Raw genomic sequence first — 13,924 nt, forward strand, 5'->3', positions numbered from 1 at the left:
CTTCCTTCCTTCCTTCCTTCCTTCCTTCCTTCCTTCCTTCCAGCACACCAAACTCCATCCCACCTCCGGGCCCTTGCACCTGCTGTTCCCTCCGCCTGGATCTCCTCTCTCTAGCATCAGCTGCATCTCAAATGCCAGCAACTTGATCCAAATGCACCCCTTCTAGGAGGTCTGACAGGCACCGCAGATATCTCGGGACCCAAGGCAAACTCTCATTCTTCTACTCCAGCCCCGCTCCTCTGTCAGGGTCCTCCATATTGGCCCAAAGCCACCGCCATTCCCACAGTCCCGGAGGCTAAAACCTTGGAAATCTGCTACCATCCCTCTTTTCCTCCCTCAATCTATTCAGCTGCTGATCGCTTTTTTCCAGGGTCTAGCCCCCATTACTATGCTCCTGGACCCTCACCCCCAGCCACCACTGGCCCCCACCCCCACCCCACTGTCTGTTCTTACCACAGCAGTCAGGGTGATCTTCTTAAAACTTAAATTGGGGGGCGCATGGGTGGCTCAGTTGAGCGTCGACTCCATGTCAGCTGAGATCCTGATCTCATTGGTCGAGAGATCCTGATATTTGGGCTCCGCACTCAGTTGGGGGGGAGGGGGTTTGCATGAAATTCTCCTCCCCCTGCTCACATGCTCTCTCTCTCAAATTAAATAAATAAATAAATAAATAAATAAATAAATAATTTAAATTGGACCATGTTTTCCCCTGCTCCCCTGGTTTCCCATCACACTTAAATTAAAAAGCAAACTGCTCCCCTTTCCCCACCCCCACCTCCCCACTTCCACCCTGTGGCCTGCAAAGCCTTGTATAAGCCGCCCTGTCCAATTCCACTTCCTCCCTCTCTCCCCCTCAGTCACTCTGCTCCAGCCACAGGGGCCCCCTTGCTCTTTCTCTAACATACCTGGCATGGTTGTGCCCCGGGGCCTTTGCATGGCCTGCTCCCTCTGCCTGGAGTGCTCTTCCTCCATTTTCCTTTCTTCCCATGACTGGCTACTTCTTACCATTCTGATCTCCATTCAAACACCACCTCCTGTAAGAAGCCTTCCCTGACCACCCTCCATAAGTAGCTTCTCTCTCACTCATCCTTATTCTCCAACAGGATTCTCACTTCACGACATCCTGTGTGTGTGTCTCTCTCTCTCTTCCCAGACTGTCAGCTCCAGGGCGGCAGGAATTTCTGTCTGTCTTCATCAGGTCTGTGTCTGTGTCTGCGGTGTCCCGAACAGGGCGTGGCACACACAAGGCGATACTTGTGTGCCGAGAGCTGGACTGGTCATAGAGTGCTCCCTGAAATCTGACAAGTGCCAGAAGAAAATTAAACCCATTTCACAAATGAAGACTTTGAGGGGCGCCTATGGGTCAGATGGTTGGGCGTCTGCCTTCCGCTCAGGTCATGAACTCAGGGTCCTGGGATCGAACCCTGCGTCTGGCTCCCTGCTCATCGGGGAGCCTGCTTCTCCCTCCACCTCTACTGCTCCCTCTGCTTGTGCTCTCTCACGCCGTCGTATAAATAGATAAAATCTTTTTAAAAAAGAAGAAGGCTTTGATCTTTGCAAGATCACATAGCCTCAGCCCTGTGGGCTCACTAGGGGAGTAAGTCACACACACACACACACACACACACACAGAACAGCCTTACTCACTTCTTGTACCCCCTAGTCCTGCAAGGAGCCACAGGCCTGAGAGTGCAGCAGGAGCCCAAGGAGCTGCAGGTGATGCGGGGCAGCCAGGTGACCTTGGCCTGCCAGGTGATACAGTCCCAGGCGTGGGAGAGGCTCCGTGTTGAGTGGACCAAGGACGGCGTCTCCTTGTGTGAGCCACACATCACCAATGGCAGCCTCAGCCTGCGGGTCTGTGGGCCCCGGAGGCAGCTTTCCTGGAAGCCGCCCGGCAAACTCACCCTGCAGCTGGACCGCGTGAGCCTCAACGACAGCGGGCACTACGTGTGCGGCGTGGCCGTGGAGATTCCGAAGCTGGAGGTGGAGCGGGGCAATGGCACGCAGCTCCTGGTGAAGAAAGGTACGGGAGCAAGTGGAGGGGAGAAGTGGGCTCTTGGAACTGATAGGATCTTAAGACTCTAGAATCTCTAACTCCTAGGAACATAAACTCTGAATTCTTCCAATCGGATTCTTAGAAACAGAGATCCTGCAAACTCAAGAACATCAAAATCTAGAATTGCAGAACCAAAGACACGCTGGAACGTATCTTTCTAGACCAGGACTCAGCAAACAATGTCAAGGGCCACAGAGTAAATACTGTTTGCTTTGTGTTCTGTGTTGCAATGACTCCCCTCTGCCGGGAAAGCGTGAAAGCCTCCATAGACTGGACAGGAGTGAATGGGTGGGGCTAGCCTCCAATAAAACTTTATTTAAAAAAACAAGCAGTGGGCCTAATTGGATCCACAGGCTGTAGTTTGCTGAGCCTTCTAGAATATCACAATCACGAAGACTCTTGAATACGTGTAATTCTGGAGTTTTGATTAAACACCATCCCAGAATCTTTTTAAAAAGCATGTTATTAAAGTATCCATGACACACAGAAAAAAAGCACATTTTGTGAGTGGCCACCTTCGTGAATGGTGGAGGCTTTCGTCCATTTGGGCGGCAATACTGCAGACAGGGCGGTTTAAAGACAGCAGAAACTTATTTGTCATAGTTTGGGGGGCTGGAGGTCCAAGACCAGGACCAGCGTGGTTGTGCTCTGGTGAGGACCCTCACCCTGCCTCGTAGCTGGCGCTCTCACTGTGTCCTACGCGGAGGAAGAGGCAGGATGTGTGGGGGTGTCTTCTTTTTTTTTTTTTTTAAGATTTTATTTATTTATTCGACAGAGATAGAGACAGCCAGCGAGAGAGGGAACACAAGCAGGGGAGTGGGAGAGGAAGAAGCAGGCTCCTAGCGGAGGAGCCTGATGTGGGGCTCGATCCCATAACGCTGGGATCACGCCCTGAGCCGAAGGCAGACGCTTAACGACTGAGCCACCGCCACCGAGGCGCCCCTGTGGGGTGTCTTTTATAAGCGCACGCATCCCATTCGGGAGGGCTCAGGACCCAATCACCTTCTGAGCTCCCACCTCCTCCTTCCAGCACCTCCGGGGGTTAGGACTCCACGGAGGAATGGCAGGGGGGACACATTCGGACCACAGCACTGGATATTCACAGCCTGAGCCCGCCCCTTGCACCACGACCCAGCTCAAGAAACAAGATTTCCTGCCTCCCAGAGCCCTTCCCCCCACGCGTGCGCAGCGCATTATCCTGACTTCTAGCTGCATAGATGTCTTTGGCCTGGCTTTGTGCGCTACTTAAGGGAAATCGCAGGGTGCGTGCTCTTCTGTGTCTGGCTTTCTTCATTCAACATCGACTCTCCCACTCAGCCCGAAAGCATGGCCATCTTGGTCATGCAAGAGCGGGACGTTCTTTCTCTTTGCTGTAGACCCACCACGATCCGTCAGTCCGATTTCCTGTGGGTGGGCATCCGGCAATCACGGATAAGGCCACTGTGAACAATTTACAACTTGTCTTTGGCCAACGTAGGCACACATTTCTGTTGTGCCTCAGACAATTCTAGAATCTCGAACCACAAAACAGGATCTTGCAGTTCTAGAATCCTAGAGACAGAATTCTAGGCTCTTAGAACGACAGCACTCTCAATGGGGAATCTTGCTCCTAAGGAGGCAAGAATTGGTTCTTGGGGAGCAATGAAAATTTTACTTTTTTAGGTATAAAGCATAGGTGTACATAAAGAGATTCACACTGTATCTGTGGTACTAAAATGTCACGGGGGAACAAAGTAGGATTTGAAAAGTCTCTTTGGGGGGGTGATAATGAAAAAAGGTTGAAAAACACTGACGTAAAGGGATAGATGATTCTAGAATCTTAGCATTGCAGTATCTTAAATGTTTTAAATAGGCTTTTAGAATTTTTCAGTCTCAAGAGTGTGTAAAGACAGATAATTCTAGAATTCTAGAATCCACATTGAAAGCCATTGACTGTCAAGGCTGGAAGGAATTTCCCAGATCAGCTAAGCCAGCTGCCTCCATTTAGAGAAGAGAAAGCTGAGGCCCAGAGGAGGCCAAGGCGTGTCCAGCCACACACACGAGCCAGGGATGCAGCTGACTTTCTTGAGAGCCCAGCTCATACACTCCCCCTCCTCTGCATGACTCCCCACTTTGGGCCAAACCCTGCGTAGGGCCTGGAGACTCCAGCTGACCCAGATGGGGCTCCCGCTCTCTGGGTGGTTCCTGAGGGCCTCGGGCACATGCCTGGACCCATGAGGCAGGATGGAGTGGCTCCCCAGCGCCTGGCCCAAAGAGATGCCCGTTCCTCTCCAGTTGGCAGGACCCTCCCACCGTCCGCCTCTAGGGCTGTGCGCTGCGGCTGTCCTGCCTGCTCCCACCTTCTAGGGCTGAGAGGGCCAATTAGCAATTAGCAGAATCTGGGGAGCAGAGGCACCAGGCTGCGCGTTGTCCGCATCTGCAGGGACACGGACTGGCATGCATCCAGCTCCACACAGCTGGCTCTCCCCACCCCCACAACAGCTGCTTGGTAGCCCCCAGGGACCAATGCCAACTTTATTTTTTTAAAGATTTTATTTATTCATGAGACACACAGAGAGAGAGAGGCAGAGGGAGAGGCAGGCTCCCCGTGGAGTCGAGGGCTCGATCCCAGGACCCCGGTATCACGATCTGCGCCAAAGGCAGACGCTTAACCGGCTGAGCCACCCAGACGGCCCTCAACGCCAACTTTAAAACATACAAGATGAAGAGGTCAGGGGCACTGGCCTCATCTTAGTCACACCAGGAGCCTTTGGCTGGAGCGTGTATCAACTACACAGACCTGGAAACATGTCCCCACTCTGCTGTTCACTTGCTGTGTGACCTTGGGCCAGTAACTTGACCCCTCAGTGCCTGTTTCCTTCGCTATGGGTTAGGTGCCTTTGAAGTAATTATATCGAAAAAGTTTATTACAGGGTCTGGAACACGATAAGCCCTCAGTAAACCTAAGTGATTATTTATGTCTATTATGCTGATTATTCATCAAGACTCATGAGTTCAGGCCAGTATAAGCTTTTTCTTTCTTTCTTTCCTTTCTTTCTTTTGTTTTTTCCTGAAACAGAAAAGGAAAGGGAACTGAGGTGAGCAGCACCTATGTTCAAAGCAGGGCACTGTTGCTGCCTGGGTGCGTGACCCCAGGCAAGTGACTCAGGCTGAGACTCAGTTTCCTTGTACGTGAAATGGGCTTGACAGCAGAGTTGAGCTCAAAAAACAGGAGCCATAAAGATCATGGATCCCGTGACCAGGGTCGTGGAGCTCATGGTGGGAATGATGGCGCTCATGATGTCAGTGAGGGGGCTTATGGGGGTGACAAGGCTTGTGATGGGAATGGTGGAGCCTATTATGGGGTGACGGGGTTCATGGCAAGGATGATGGAGCTCATGATGAAAAAAATCCATTTGGCGATTATTTTGCACTAATCGAGCAAGGCAGAAATGGGCCGCCTCGTTTTTCAGAAGAGGAAACAGGTCCAGAGGGACACCTGCCCGGACTCACGCAGCATGGCAGGGGCGGAATCCTGACGTCCCCCGTGGGGTAGGGAGGCTCTGACCCTGAAGGGTGGAGGCTGGACTCGAAGGTGAGCACCTCCGAGACACAGGTTTCTTCTCTACAGATGGCCTGCCCACGAACCAGACCTCCACCGACTCAGGTGAGCCCCGGCCGCGAGTCCCGCCGCCAGCCCCGCCCCGCCCCCCGCCCCCCGCGCCCCGCTCCCCGTCAGACCGTCCCGCACTCCCCCTCCCCCAGGACTCCTGGTGGCGCCGCTGGTGGCAGGGGGCGTGGCCGTGGCCGCCATCGCGCTGAGCGCCTGTGTCTGGGGCCGCCGTCGCAGCCGGCGCGAGGACTCAGGTAACCGCGCAGGTGGCGGGGAGGGCGGCAGACGCGTTCCGCCGGCGCCCCTGCCCCCGCGTGTCGGAGGGAGGAACTGCACCCGCTTGACAGGGACGCAGTGCGCGCCGCATCTGTGCCTTCTGGAAGGAGGGCGGGTGGGGCTGCGCGGGGTGGGCGAGAGATGGGGAATAAATGGAGAAGTCTGGCTCCAACGCTCATGTTTTGTAGACGCGGAGGTAGGCTGGAGAAAGCCAGGCTGTCTCATGTGATTTCCCTCTCTTAGTCTGTGTCATCCCTCCCTCCCACCCTTGCAGGGCATCCTCTTTATGGGAACGTCCTTTACCAGCCCCGGGGGGCCCCAAAGAAGACTAAGGCGTGGCGTGTGGAGGGGAAGGTGCTGGACAGCCCCAGGGCGAACCAGAAGAGTCAGAGCTTCTATTCGATCTCTTTTCCCCAGCCTCCCAGCCCCCAGCAGCGCCTGGCCCAGAAGCCTTGCCCCAGCCCCAGGTCGAGTCACCCCATATCTACTGTCGGCGACTCCCCTAACCCACGCCCCTCTGGGCAGCAGTGGCCAAGAGGGCTCCTTCAAGTGGGAAGAGGACTCGAAACCCCAGAAAAGACCCCCTCCCACCAATGGCCACGTGAAAATGTGACTGATTTACCAAAGAGACAGGGAGTTCAACAGCCCAGCCCAAGACCCCGGCCTCATTACTGTAATGCCGGATTCCTCCCTCACCCCTAAAGCAGTCAATAAAGGCTTATAAAGGAAAGCCGGATTTTGTGATTTTTGGGGTGTTAAAGATATCTGAGGGGTGGTCTGGGGGTTCCTGAGCCTCGTGATGGCTGGGGTGAGCCACTGTGGTGAGGGGACTCTGTGATGACTGGCCAGCTCCCTCCTCTTATCCTTGGAGAGTCATGTCCAATTAGCAGAGACGTGATGCCCCCGATCTCCACACAGTGCCTTGAGCTGGAAACCGCCCCCCCCGGGGTCGGGTTGGAGATGAAAGGTGACGGGGGACATTGGGGCTCCCTGGAGTTTATCAGCCCCCCGGGTCTCCTGTCCAACTGTCACCTTGAAGTGACACCAGCTGGGATCTGCTCCCCTCCCCCACTTCTGCTGTTACCATGGGGACAGATGTCCTTTCAGCAGCAGCATCAGGCCACGGCTGCCTGCCCGGGTGTGAGAGAGGGGCTGGGTGGGGGCAGGGCTGGCCTGAGAGCTCACCCCTCGGTTTCTCCATCTTTGTATCTGTCTGTATCAGCTGTGTCCAGGTTTTCCTCTGACCTCATATGCTCTCCCTGCCTACTCCTAGCTCTCTTACTTGTGATCCCTCCCCCCCGCCCACCCCTGTGAGCAATTCAGGCTTCACCCCTAGCTCATCTCCCAAGTGGAGCTGGGGATGCCCTTCCCCCAAGGTTCTAAGGGTCACTCACCCTTTCCTTTCCCTGGGGCTGGGATCCATGCCTCCCAGAAAGGACACTTGAACCACACAATAACTTATTTATTTTCCAGGCCAGACGAGTGCTTGGAGACACAATTCTGGACCCTAGCACCCAAGAGAGGGCCAAGAAGGCAGACCCAGGGCCTGGAGGGGTGGCGAGTCTCTGGAAAGACCTCTAGCGTTTGCAGCCAGTGATTCCGGGCCTGCCTGGTGCAGGGCAGGGGCTGAAGGTGCTGAGGTCAGGGGGTCTGCATGACCACGGGGTACAGCAGGGCCAGATGCTCAGCGCCCTGCACAGGCAGCGGCCGGGAGCTGTAATGGAGGACCAGCTCCGGCACGCTGGCGAAGGGGCCGCTGTGCTGACCCAGCACGACCTGGTTCTGTCGGGTCCGTGCGAACTTCAGGTGCAGGAAGCTCTGGCTGCTCCTGGGGGACAGGTGTCACAGAGTGCCTTGATCACCCCAGACCGGCTCATGCGCTCCGACCCTAAAGCCCCCCCCACACACCGTGGCCGCCAAGAGCTGGTGGCTGGCGTTCCCAAATATTTCTGCTAAACCACCACTTGGGTGCCAAGCTCTGGGCTTGTTCCCCAGTGGCAGGGATGCCTTGCCCCCCATCCGCTCTAAAGGCAGGCTGGACATCCTACCCGGTGGCTGCTGCTCCCCCGAAGACAGGCTGCACTTTTTCTCCAAACCTTCCGAGCCCTTCCGCTACCCTTCCTGGGCTCCCCACAACTTAACCCTCAGCCTGGGGTCCCTTTCCTCTCTTCCATCTCTGGTGAGTGGAATGACATGGAACCTGGGAATGATCTTATCATCATTAATATGAATGAAACACTTCCTGTTGCCAGGGCACTAGTCTCAACAATTCTGTGTGTGTGTGTGTGTGTGTGTGTGTGTGTGTGTGTGTGTGTTTCATTTCATCATGGCAGTATTACCATGAAATAGGTGCTATTTGTATCTCAACCCAGAGAGGCTGAGGAATTTAGCTAAGGTAACACAGCTATAAAGTGATAGAGGCAGGATTTAAACTGATTCTCCAGGGGCGCCTGAGTGGCTCAGTTGGTTGGGCAACTGTCTTTGGCTCAGGTCATGATTCTAGAGTAAGTCCCACGTAGGCCTCCCTGCTCAGCGGGGAGTCTGCTTCTCCCTCTGACCCTCCCCCCTCTTATGCTCTCTCTCTCTCAAATAAATACATAAAATCTTTAAAAATATATATATAAACTATTCTCCAAGCCCTCTTCAGTCTTGTCCTTTTAGGAATCTCACACTCAGATCCTTAGTCAAATTTGGGGGCTTGTATAATCAGACACACTTAGAATCCTAGGCAGAGAAGCGTGTAGAATCAGGATCTCAAACTCAAATGCCTACAGGGCCACTCGGAGATTCTGGCCCCGATAGACACAAGTAGATATACTTCAACTTTTGGACTGGAGGAGTTTAAAGGAACTATCTAGTTCCCCACCTCACCCACATCCTGGATCACAGCCACTCCACCTTCTTGCATACCTCCGGTGACAGGGTGCTCACTCTTGGTCGGAACCATGCCTGTGGCCTCCCTGGAAGCCCCACCCTCTGACCCCGGAAGGCCCGCTCACTGGTCCCAGAAATCCCCTCCAGGGTTCAAAAGCCTTGCTGGGCAGCCCTGGAAGCTCCGTGCACTGGCTGCGGGTGCCACCCTCTGCTCCCAGGAATTAGCCCTGTGAGCCTCGGTGCCTTCAGGGGGCTGGGGCCTCACCTGAGGGACAGGGAGCAGTCCTGGGGACTGGTCTCGCTGAGCCGCACGAGGTAGCTGCCCGCCTTGCAAAGAGACAGGAGGTTCTCGGCATCCGCCCGGCTCAGGGCGCCGTGGAACCACCTAGGGGTGGGGGCAGATGTCTCATAAAGGGCGATCCCCTGGCAAACACCCCCTGGGAGCTGGTGCAGGCGCCGCCCTGTCCAGGACTTGGGAGCTCGGGCAAACAAGTGAGAACAATTCCCCTGGGTTTCTCAAGGGGAGCCTGGTTTTCAGGCAGATACGGTTTTTCCTGCCAGGCAGCTGAGCCCGGGGCCACGTGGAGCTGCTCCGTCCAGTTCCATAGATACACCTGACCTTGATCTTTACAGACGCCCTAGGCTGGGTCCCCAGGGTCTTGTTTCCCCTTCCCTAAGCCCTCAAGTTGAATCACTTGCATCTGGTTTTCTGGAGATTTGCCACAACCGATACCCCCACCCCCCTGTACCGTCCTTTACTTAATATTTGTACTGAATGTGCTCAGAGAGAGGTCAGCAGGTGCGAGCAAGGTCACAGACAGAGGAGCGCCAAACAGACTTCGTGGGTTTTGTATTGGAAAAAAAAAAAAAAAAAAACTGAACAGAGAAGAAGCGTCTCCCTCTGCACCTCAGTGTTCCTCAGTCAGTTCTGTATGGCCCACCTCAGGGGTTTGGGAATAACTGTGGGGAACACATCGCGGTGTCTTTTGGACTGGAGGGCTTTAAAGGAAATATCTCGTTCCCCACCTCGTTGGGCTGGGCTCAATGGGCTTTCAGGGAGTTCCTGGAGGAATTGCTAGGCTAGAGACACAGAGAAGGCCCAGACCCTCCCAGCCGGTGCACCGCACTCCAGCCCAAAGTTGGGACCCCCTCAAAATCCCGCTCCTCCTAGTTCCATCCCAAGATCCCCTGGGGGTGAGGATGATTTCCGTCTCTTTACTCTCGGGGTCATGAGCGTCACCCGAGTGAACGGAGGACATCCCCTTTTACTCTGTCTGAGCCGGGCACCGTCTTGGGGGTTTTGAGCATCTAGGTTCAGAGAGGTTAAGTGACTTGTCCAAAGCTACACAGCCAAGAGATACAGAGCAGAGATTTGAACCCAGAATCTGACACCAGATGAATGAGACACCACGTGACTCTGCTTTGTACCTAGCTAGGTGTCGGACACGCCGCAGGCGCTGGCACCCAGTGAAGATTAGTTGAAGAAAGGAATGAAGTGAATGAATGAGTCATACTTCCCCCAGCCCCCCAGTCCGAGGAGTGGAGTCTGCAGCTGGTATGAGATGATGGGGAGGGAGTCAACCCGGCCCCTTCAACGTCAGCTTCCCCACTCACGGCTGTTTCTCCAGCGGCAGGGCCGGGTCCACGCGCTCTGCGGGCTGGGGGCTTCTGGATGGGGGTCTCCGGAGCTCTTTGGCTGAGCCTGGGGTCCTTTCCCACTCGGGACAGTCAAACTGCACTGGAGGGGGAGGGTTAGAGAGGAAAGGGTTAAGTCCAACCCACATGGGGGGCGGGACCCGGGCAAGCCAATGCACTCTCAGTAGGAAGGCGGTGCCAGTTTGGGCAACCTATCAGAATCCAAGATAGGAGGGGCTGGGTTTAAGGGCTGGGGCAGGATTGGTCCAGGAGCAACCAATCGGCCTTCAGAAGAAAGGGGTGTGGTCACTCCAAAATGTGGTGAGGGCGGGGCAGTTCCACGAGGGACAAAACCTCAGGAGCGAGGGATGCGTTAGAGGGGTTGGTCGTTCTGTAGCTTCTGGCCAAGTCCTAGAGCTAGACCCCTCGCCCCCAAGGTACGGACAGGTAGAATGAGGCACTGAGCCCGCGTCCCTCCCAGTCATACAATTTCTGGGGGCAAGCTGGGTTCGCACAACTCTTCCTGGCCCAAGTTCTTTTATTTCCTAAAGCTGACCATATTGTTACCCTTTTACAGAAGAGGAAACTGAGGTCACAGCCTTGCCCATGCTTCCCCAACTCAGGACTTGACCCCAAGCCCACCTAATGATAATTACTAAGAAATGCTACCCTGTCCCCCAACAGCGCCCCTGTGAGCACTTTCTAGCACCCAGTTTACACGCCCCCTGTTCTGTAGCTGCTATAGGGAACCGAGACTAGAAGATAAGGCACCTGACCCAAGTAAGTGACACAAATCCAGGTCTACCCTGACGCCAGAGCCTATCCCTGCGCCACAGCGAGCATTACAGGTGCTCTAAAAGAGTTTCTGTCCTCAGAGAAGATACAGGTTCTCCTAGAAAGAGCAGTTCATAGTTATCAGCCATTCACATTTTAGTGAGAGTGAATTCTACCACAGTGGTAGGTGCTTGGGGTCTATTTTGTAAGTTGAATCAGAGGACATGACCAGAGCAGGAAATGGAAGGACGTGGACATTCAGGGCCTGTGGAGGGTCAAGACCCGGGTCGGAGGGGCACCTGCAAACGCCTTGGAGATGTGGTCTTTCTTCCACTCCCAGGGCTGGTCATACTCATCCTCTGGCCGCTCGTCTTCCCGAGGCAGGCGACTCCGGCGAGGTCCACTCCCAGAAGGGGCACCGTCTCCTGGCTCTTGGTCCTGCTCTTCATAGGGAGTGTCATACAGCTGCACCCCCTTGCGTGGCAGTTCTGGGGGGCGAAGAACACTGGTCAGCTCCCACACCCACCAGGGACCCCGCCCCCTTCCCCAAGCCACGCCCCCTCACCGCTCACGGCCTGCTGGGCGTCGTAGGGCTCCATGTAGCCGCTATCTGAGGGTGGCGGGTGAGGCTGGGCATCAAAGGGGTCTGAGTACTCTGTGTCGAGTTCCAACTGGAGAGAGAAGTAGCGAACTAAGGGAGTGGCGAGGGCTGGGGGGCAGGCCCGAGCCCAGCCGTAGACACCCCTCCCGGGCGACGGTGCACCTTTCTGGGACGGCTAACCCTTCCCCTCCACGAAGCTCATTGTCTCGGGGCCGGGGGTCCTCTCTCCCCTCCACGAGGGTTTGCATACGGATGCCAGCTTCCCCATCTCTCTGCCTCCCTGACACACAGCGCCACCTCCCTCCTTCAGGAATTTTAATGTCAGGGCGCCTGGGTGGCTCAGTAGGTTAAGCACCTGCTTTCAGCTCGGGTCATGATCCCAGGGTCCTGGGACAGAGCCCTGTGTTGGGCTCCGTGCTCAGCGGGGAGCCTGCTTCTCCCTCTCCCTCTGCCTCTCCCCCGCACCCTGCTTGTGTGCACGCTATCTCAAATAAATAAATAAATAAATAAATAAATAAATAAATAAATAAAACCTTTAAACAAGAAAAAATAATTTTAATGTCTATCAGCTGCCCGTGCTGTTCTTAATACTTCACATGTGTTTCCTTGTAATCCCAACACCCAGCAAGTACATTATCCCCATTTTACAGATCAGGAAACCAAGGCACAGAGATGGTAAGTGACTTGCTAAGGGTCACACAGCTGATAAGTAACAGGCAGGGTTTCACCCAGATGGTCTGCTTCCTGGAGTCCCTGCCTCCTCTCTCCTTCCTTTGTGCTCTTAATCACTGCCTGACACAGCCTCCTGTGACCCTCCTCAAATCCTGTCTCCCCTGAGGGTTTGGGGTCCACTCCCTGATCCTCTAGGAAAAATACTGGAAAAAGCATGGGCATTGGAGGCAGATCTGGGTCAAGTTCTAACGAACTAGGGCCATTGACCTTGGGCCAATTGCTTCTCTTCTGTGAGCCTTGGTTTCCACTTCTGTGAAATGGGAATAGTAACAGAGGAGGGGCATAGTGGTGGGGGTTCCAGGGCTCGCTAGGGGAGTGACCCACTCAGATCAGTCTGGGGAAGCTGAGGGGAGGGACTCGAGGTGGGGAGCAAGGAGCAGGAGGACAGGGGCACAAAGCAGGGCCAGAGAGATAGTAGCCCTGGAAAAGGACAGAAATCAGACTCCACTAAGCAGGTGGGGGATTGGGGAATGTCTGGCTGGTGCCCCGGCATAAATCAATGTCCCCCAAATCCAGGGAACCCAGCCTGACCCTCTCCGCCCAGTCTCCTGGGCCACCCAACGTCTGGGACTTAGCCACGCACCTCTTCCCCGGGGCTGCCCAGCAAGACCTTGGCTCTGGCCATGTCCGCCGCCTCCACCTTGATGAGCCGGTGCTTGGGAGAGTCGTACTTGGTGTCTCCAAGGCCCTTGGAGTCCCCAGGGCCGGCGGGGTCCGGCTCCAGGCGGCTGTCTGAGTCCTCATAGGGGTCCTCGAAGTCCAGATTCTTCTGCTCGCGGTAGGCCCTCAGGATGTCGCTCTCCGTGTAGTCGGGGGTGGGCGGCTGCGGAGGGGGCCTCCGACCGCCAAAGCTCAGGTAGTCCCGCAGCCACTTGGCCATCTGTGCGTGTGTCGCGCCAAACCTGGCCACTGTCAGAGGGGGACCCACATGCCCCCTTCCCGGCCCCCTTTCTCCGCAGAGTCCCCAGGGAAAAGGGGGGGGGACAGGAGGAGGGGAAAGAGGAGAGGGAGGAGAAAAAAGGCCAGGTGTGTCCCTTGGCTGGGCTGAGAAGGCGGTGAAAAGAGGAGAAAAGGAGACAGAGGAGGGAGGAAGAGGAGGAAGGAGAGCAAAAGTCCACCTTAGCCCGGCTCCGCAAGGAGGGCGGGGGAAGGGGGCGCCCCGCAGGGCCCTGAACGCCGAGCGCCGGGTGGCAGGGCCAGGGCGAGGGACATCCGCGGAAGCGCGCGGAGTTTCCGCGGGAAGCGCGGTCCCCGCGTGCGGCTCGACAGCCCTCCGCCTCCGGGAAGCTCCGGGATTCCCTTCTGCGGCCGGGAGTCGGGGAAAGCGCCGCCCACGGGCGCCTCCAGCCCCGGCTCAGCCCGGACGCCTGGGTTCTCAGCGCAG

At 55.7% G+C, this 13,924-nt stretch overlaps 2 protein-coding genes across 5 annotated transcripts in view; one reads left to right on the plus strand and one right to left on the minus strand.

Annotated features, from left to right (window-relative positions):
- Positions 1–6,648, plus strand: part of TMIGD2 (transmembrane and immunoglobulin domain containing 2) — a 7,103-nt gene extending 455 nt beyond the window's left edge. The window contains exons 2-5 of one of the 4 annotated variants that reach the window (XM_040629571.1): positions 1,664–2,023; positions 5,667–5,702; positions 5,801–5,902; positions 6,199–6,648. In XM_040629571.1, the coding sequence (XP_040485505.1) occupies positions 1,664–2,023; positions 5,667–5,702; positions 5,801–5,902; positions 6,199–6,626 (926 nt within the window). In that variant the 3' untranslated portion in view covers positions 6,627–6,648. The remainder of the gene's footprint in view (positions 1–1,663; positions 2,024–5,666; positions 5,703–5,800; positions 5,903–6,198) is intronic. The other 3 variants (XM_040629573.1, XM_040629572.1, XM_040629574.1) reach the window with 3 other exon arrangements.
- Positions 6,649–7,565: 917 nt separating this feature from the next.
- SHD (Src homology 2 domain containing transforming protein D) lies at positions 7,566–13,420 on the minus strand. The gene is made up of 6 exons (XM_040628190.1): positions 13,124–13,420; positions 11,773–11,878; positions 11,507–11,695; positions 10,413–10,536; positions 9,064–9,183; positions 7,566–7,752 (listed from the first exon to the last, which is right to left on the minus strand). The coding sequence occupies exons 1-6, from the start codon at positions 13,418–13,420 to the stop codon at positions 7,566–7,568; spliced, it is 1,023 nt and encodes a 340-aa protein (XP_040484124.1).
- Between the last annotated feature and the right edge of the window lie 504 nt (positions 13,421–13,924).

The sequence above is a fragment of the Ursus maritimus genome, unplaced genomic scaffold, assembly GCF_017311325.1.
Source record: "Ursus maritimus isolate PB19 unplaced genomic scaffold, ASM1731132v1 scaffold_14, whole genome shotgun sequence".
Classification (NCBI taxonomy): Eukaryota; Metazoa; Chordata; class Mammalia; order Carnivora; family Ursidae; genus Ursus; species Ursus maritimus.

What these genes read in the sequence shown, in the direction of transcription:
- SHD (XM_040628190.1), bottom strand. Translation starts at nt 13,420, where the DNA reads ATGGCCAAGTGGCTGCGGGACTACCTGAGCTTTGGCGGTCGGAGGCCC. An exon ending in TGGGCAGCCCCGGGGAAGAG is followed by an intron (nt 11,879 to 13,123) that starts GTGCGTGGCTAA and finishes TTCTCTCTCCAG; the next exon opens with TTGGAACTCGACACAGAGTA. An exon ending in CATCTCCAAGGCGTTTGCAG is followed by an intron (nt 10,537 to 11,506) that starts GTGCCCCTCCGA and finishes CTCCCCCTCCAG; the next exon opens with TGCAGTTTGACTGTCCCGAG.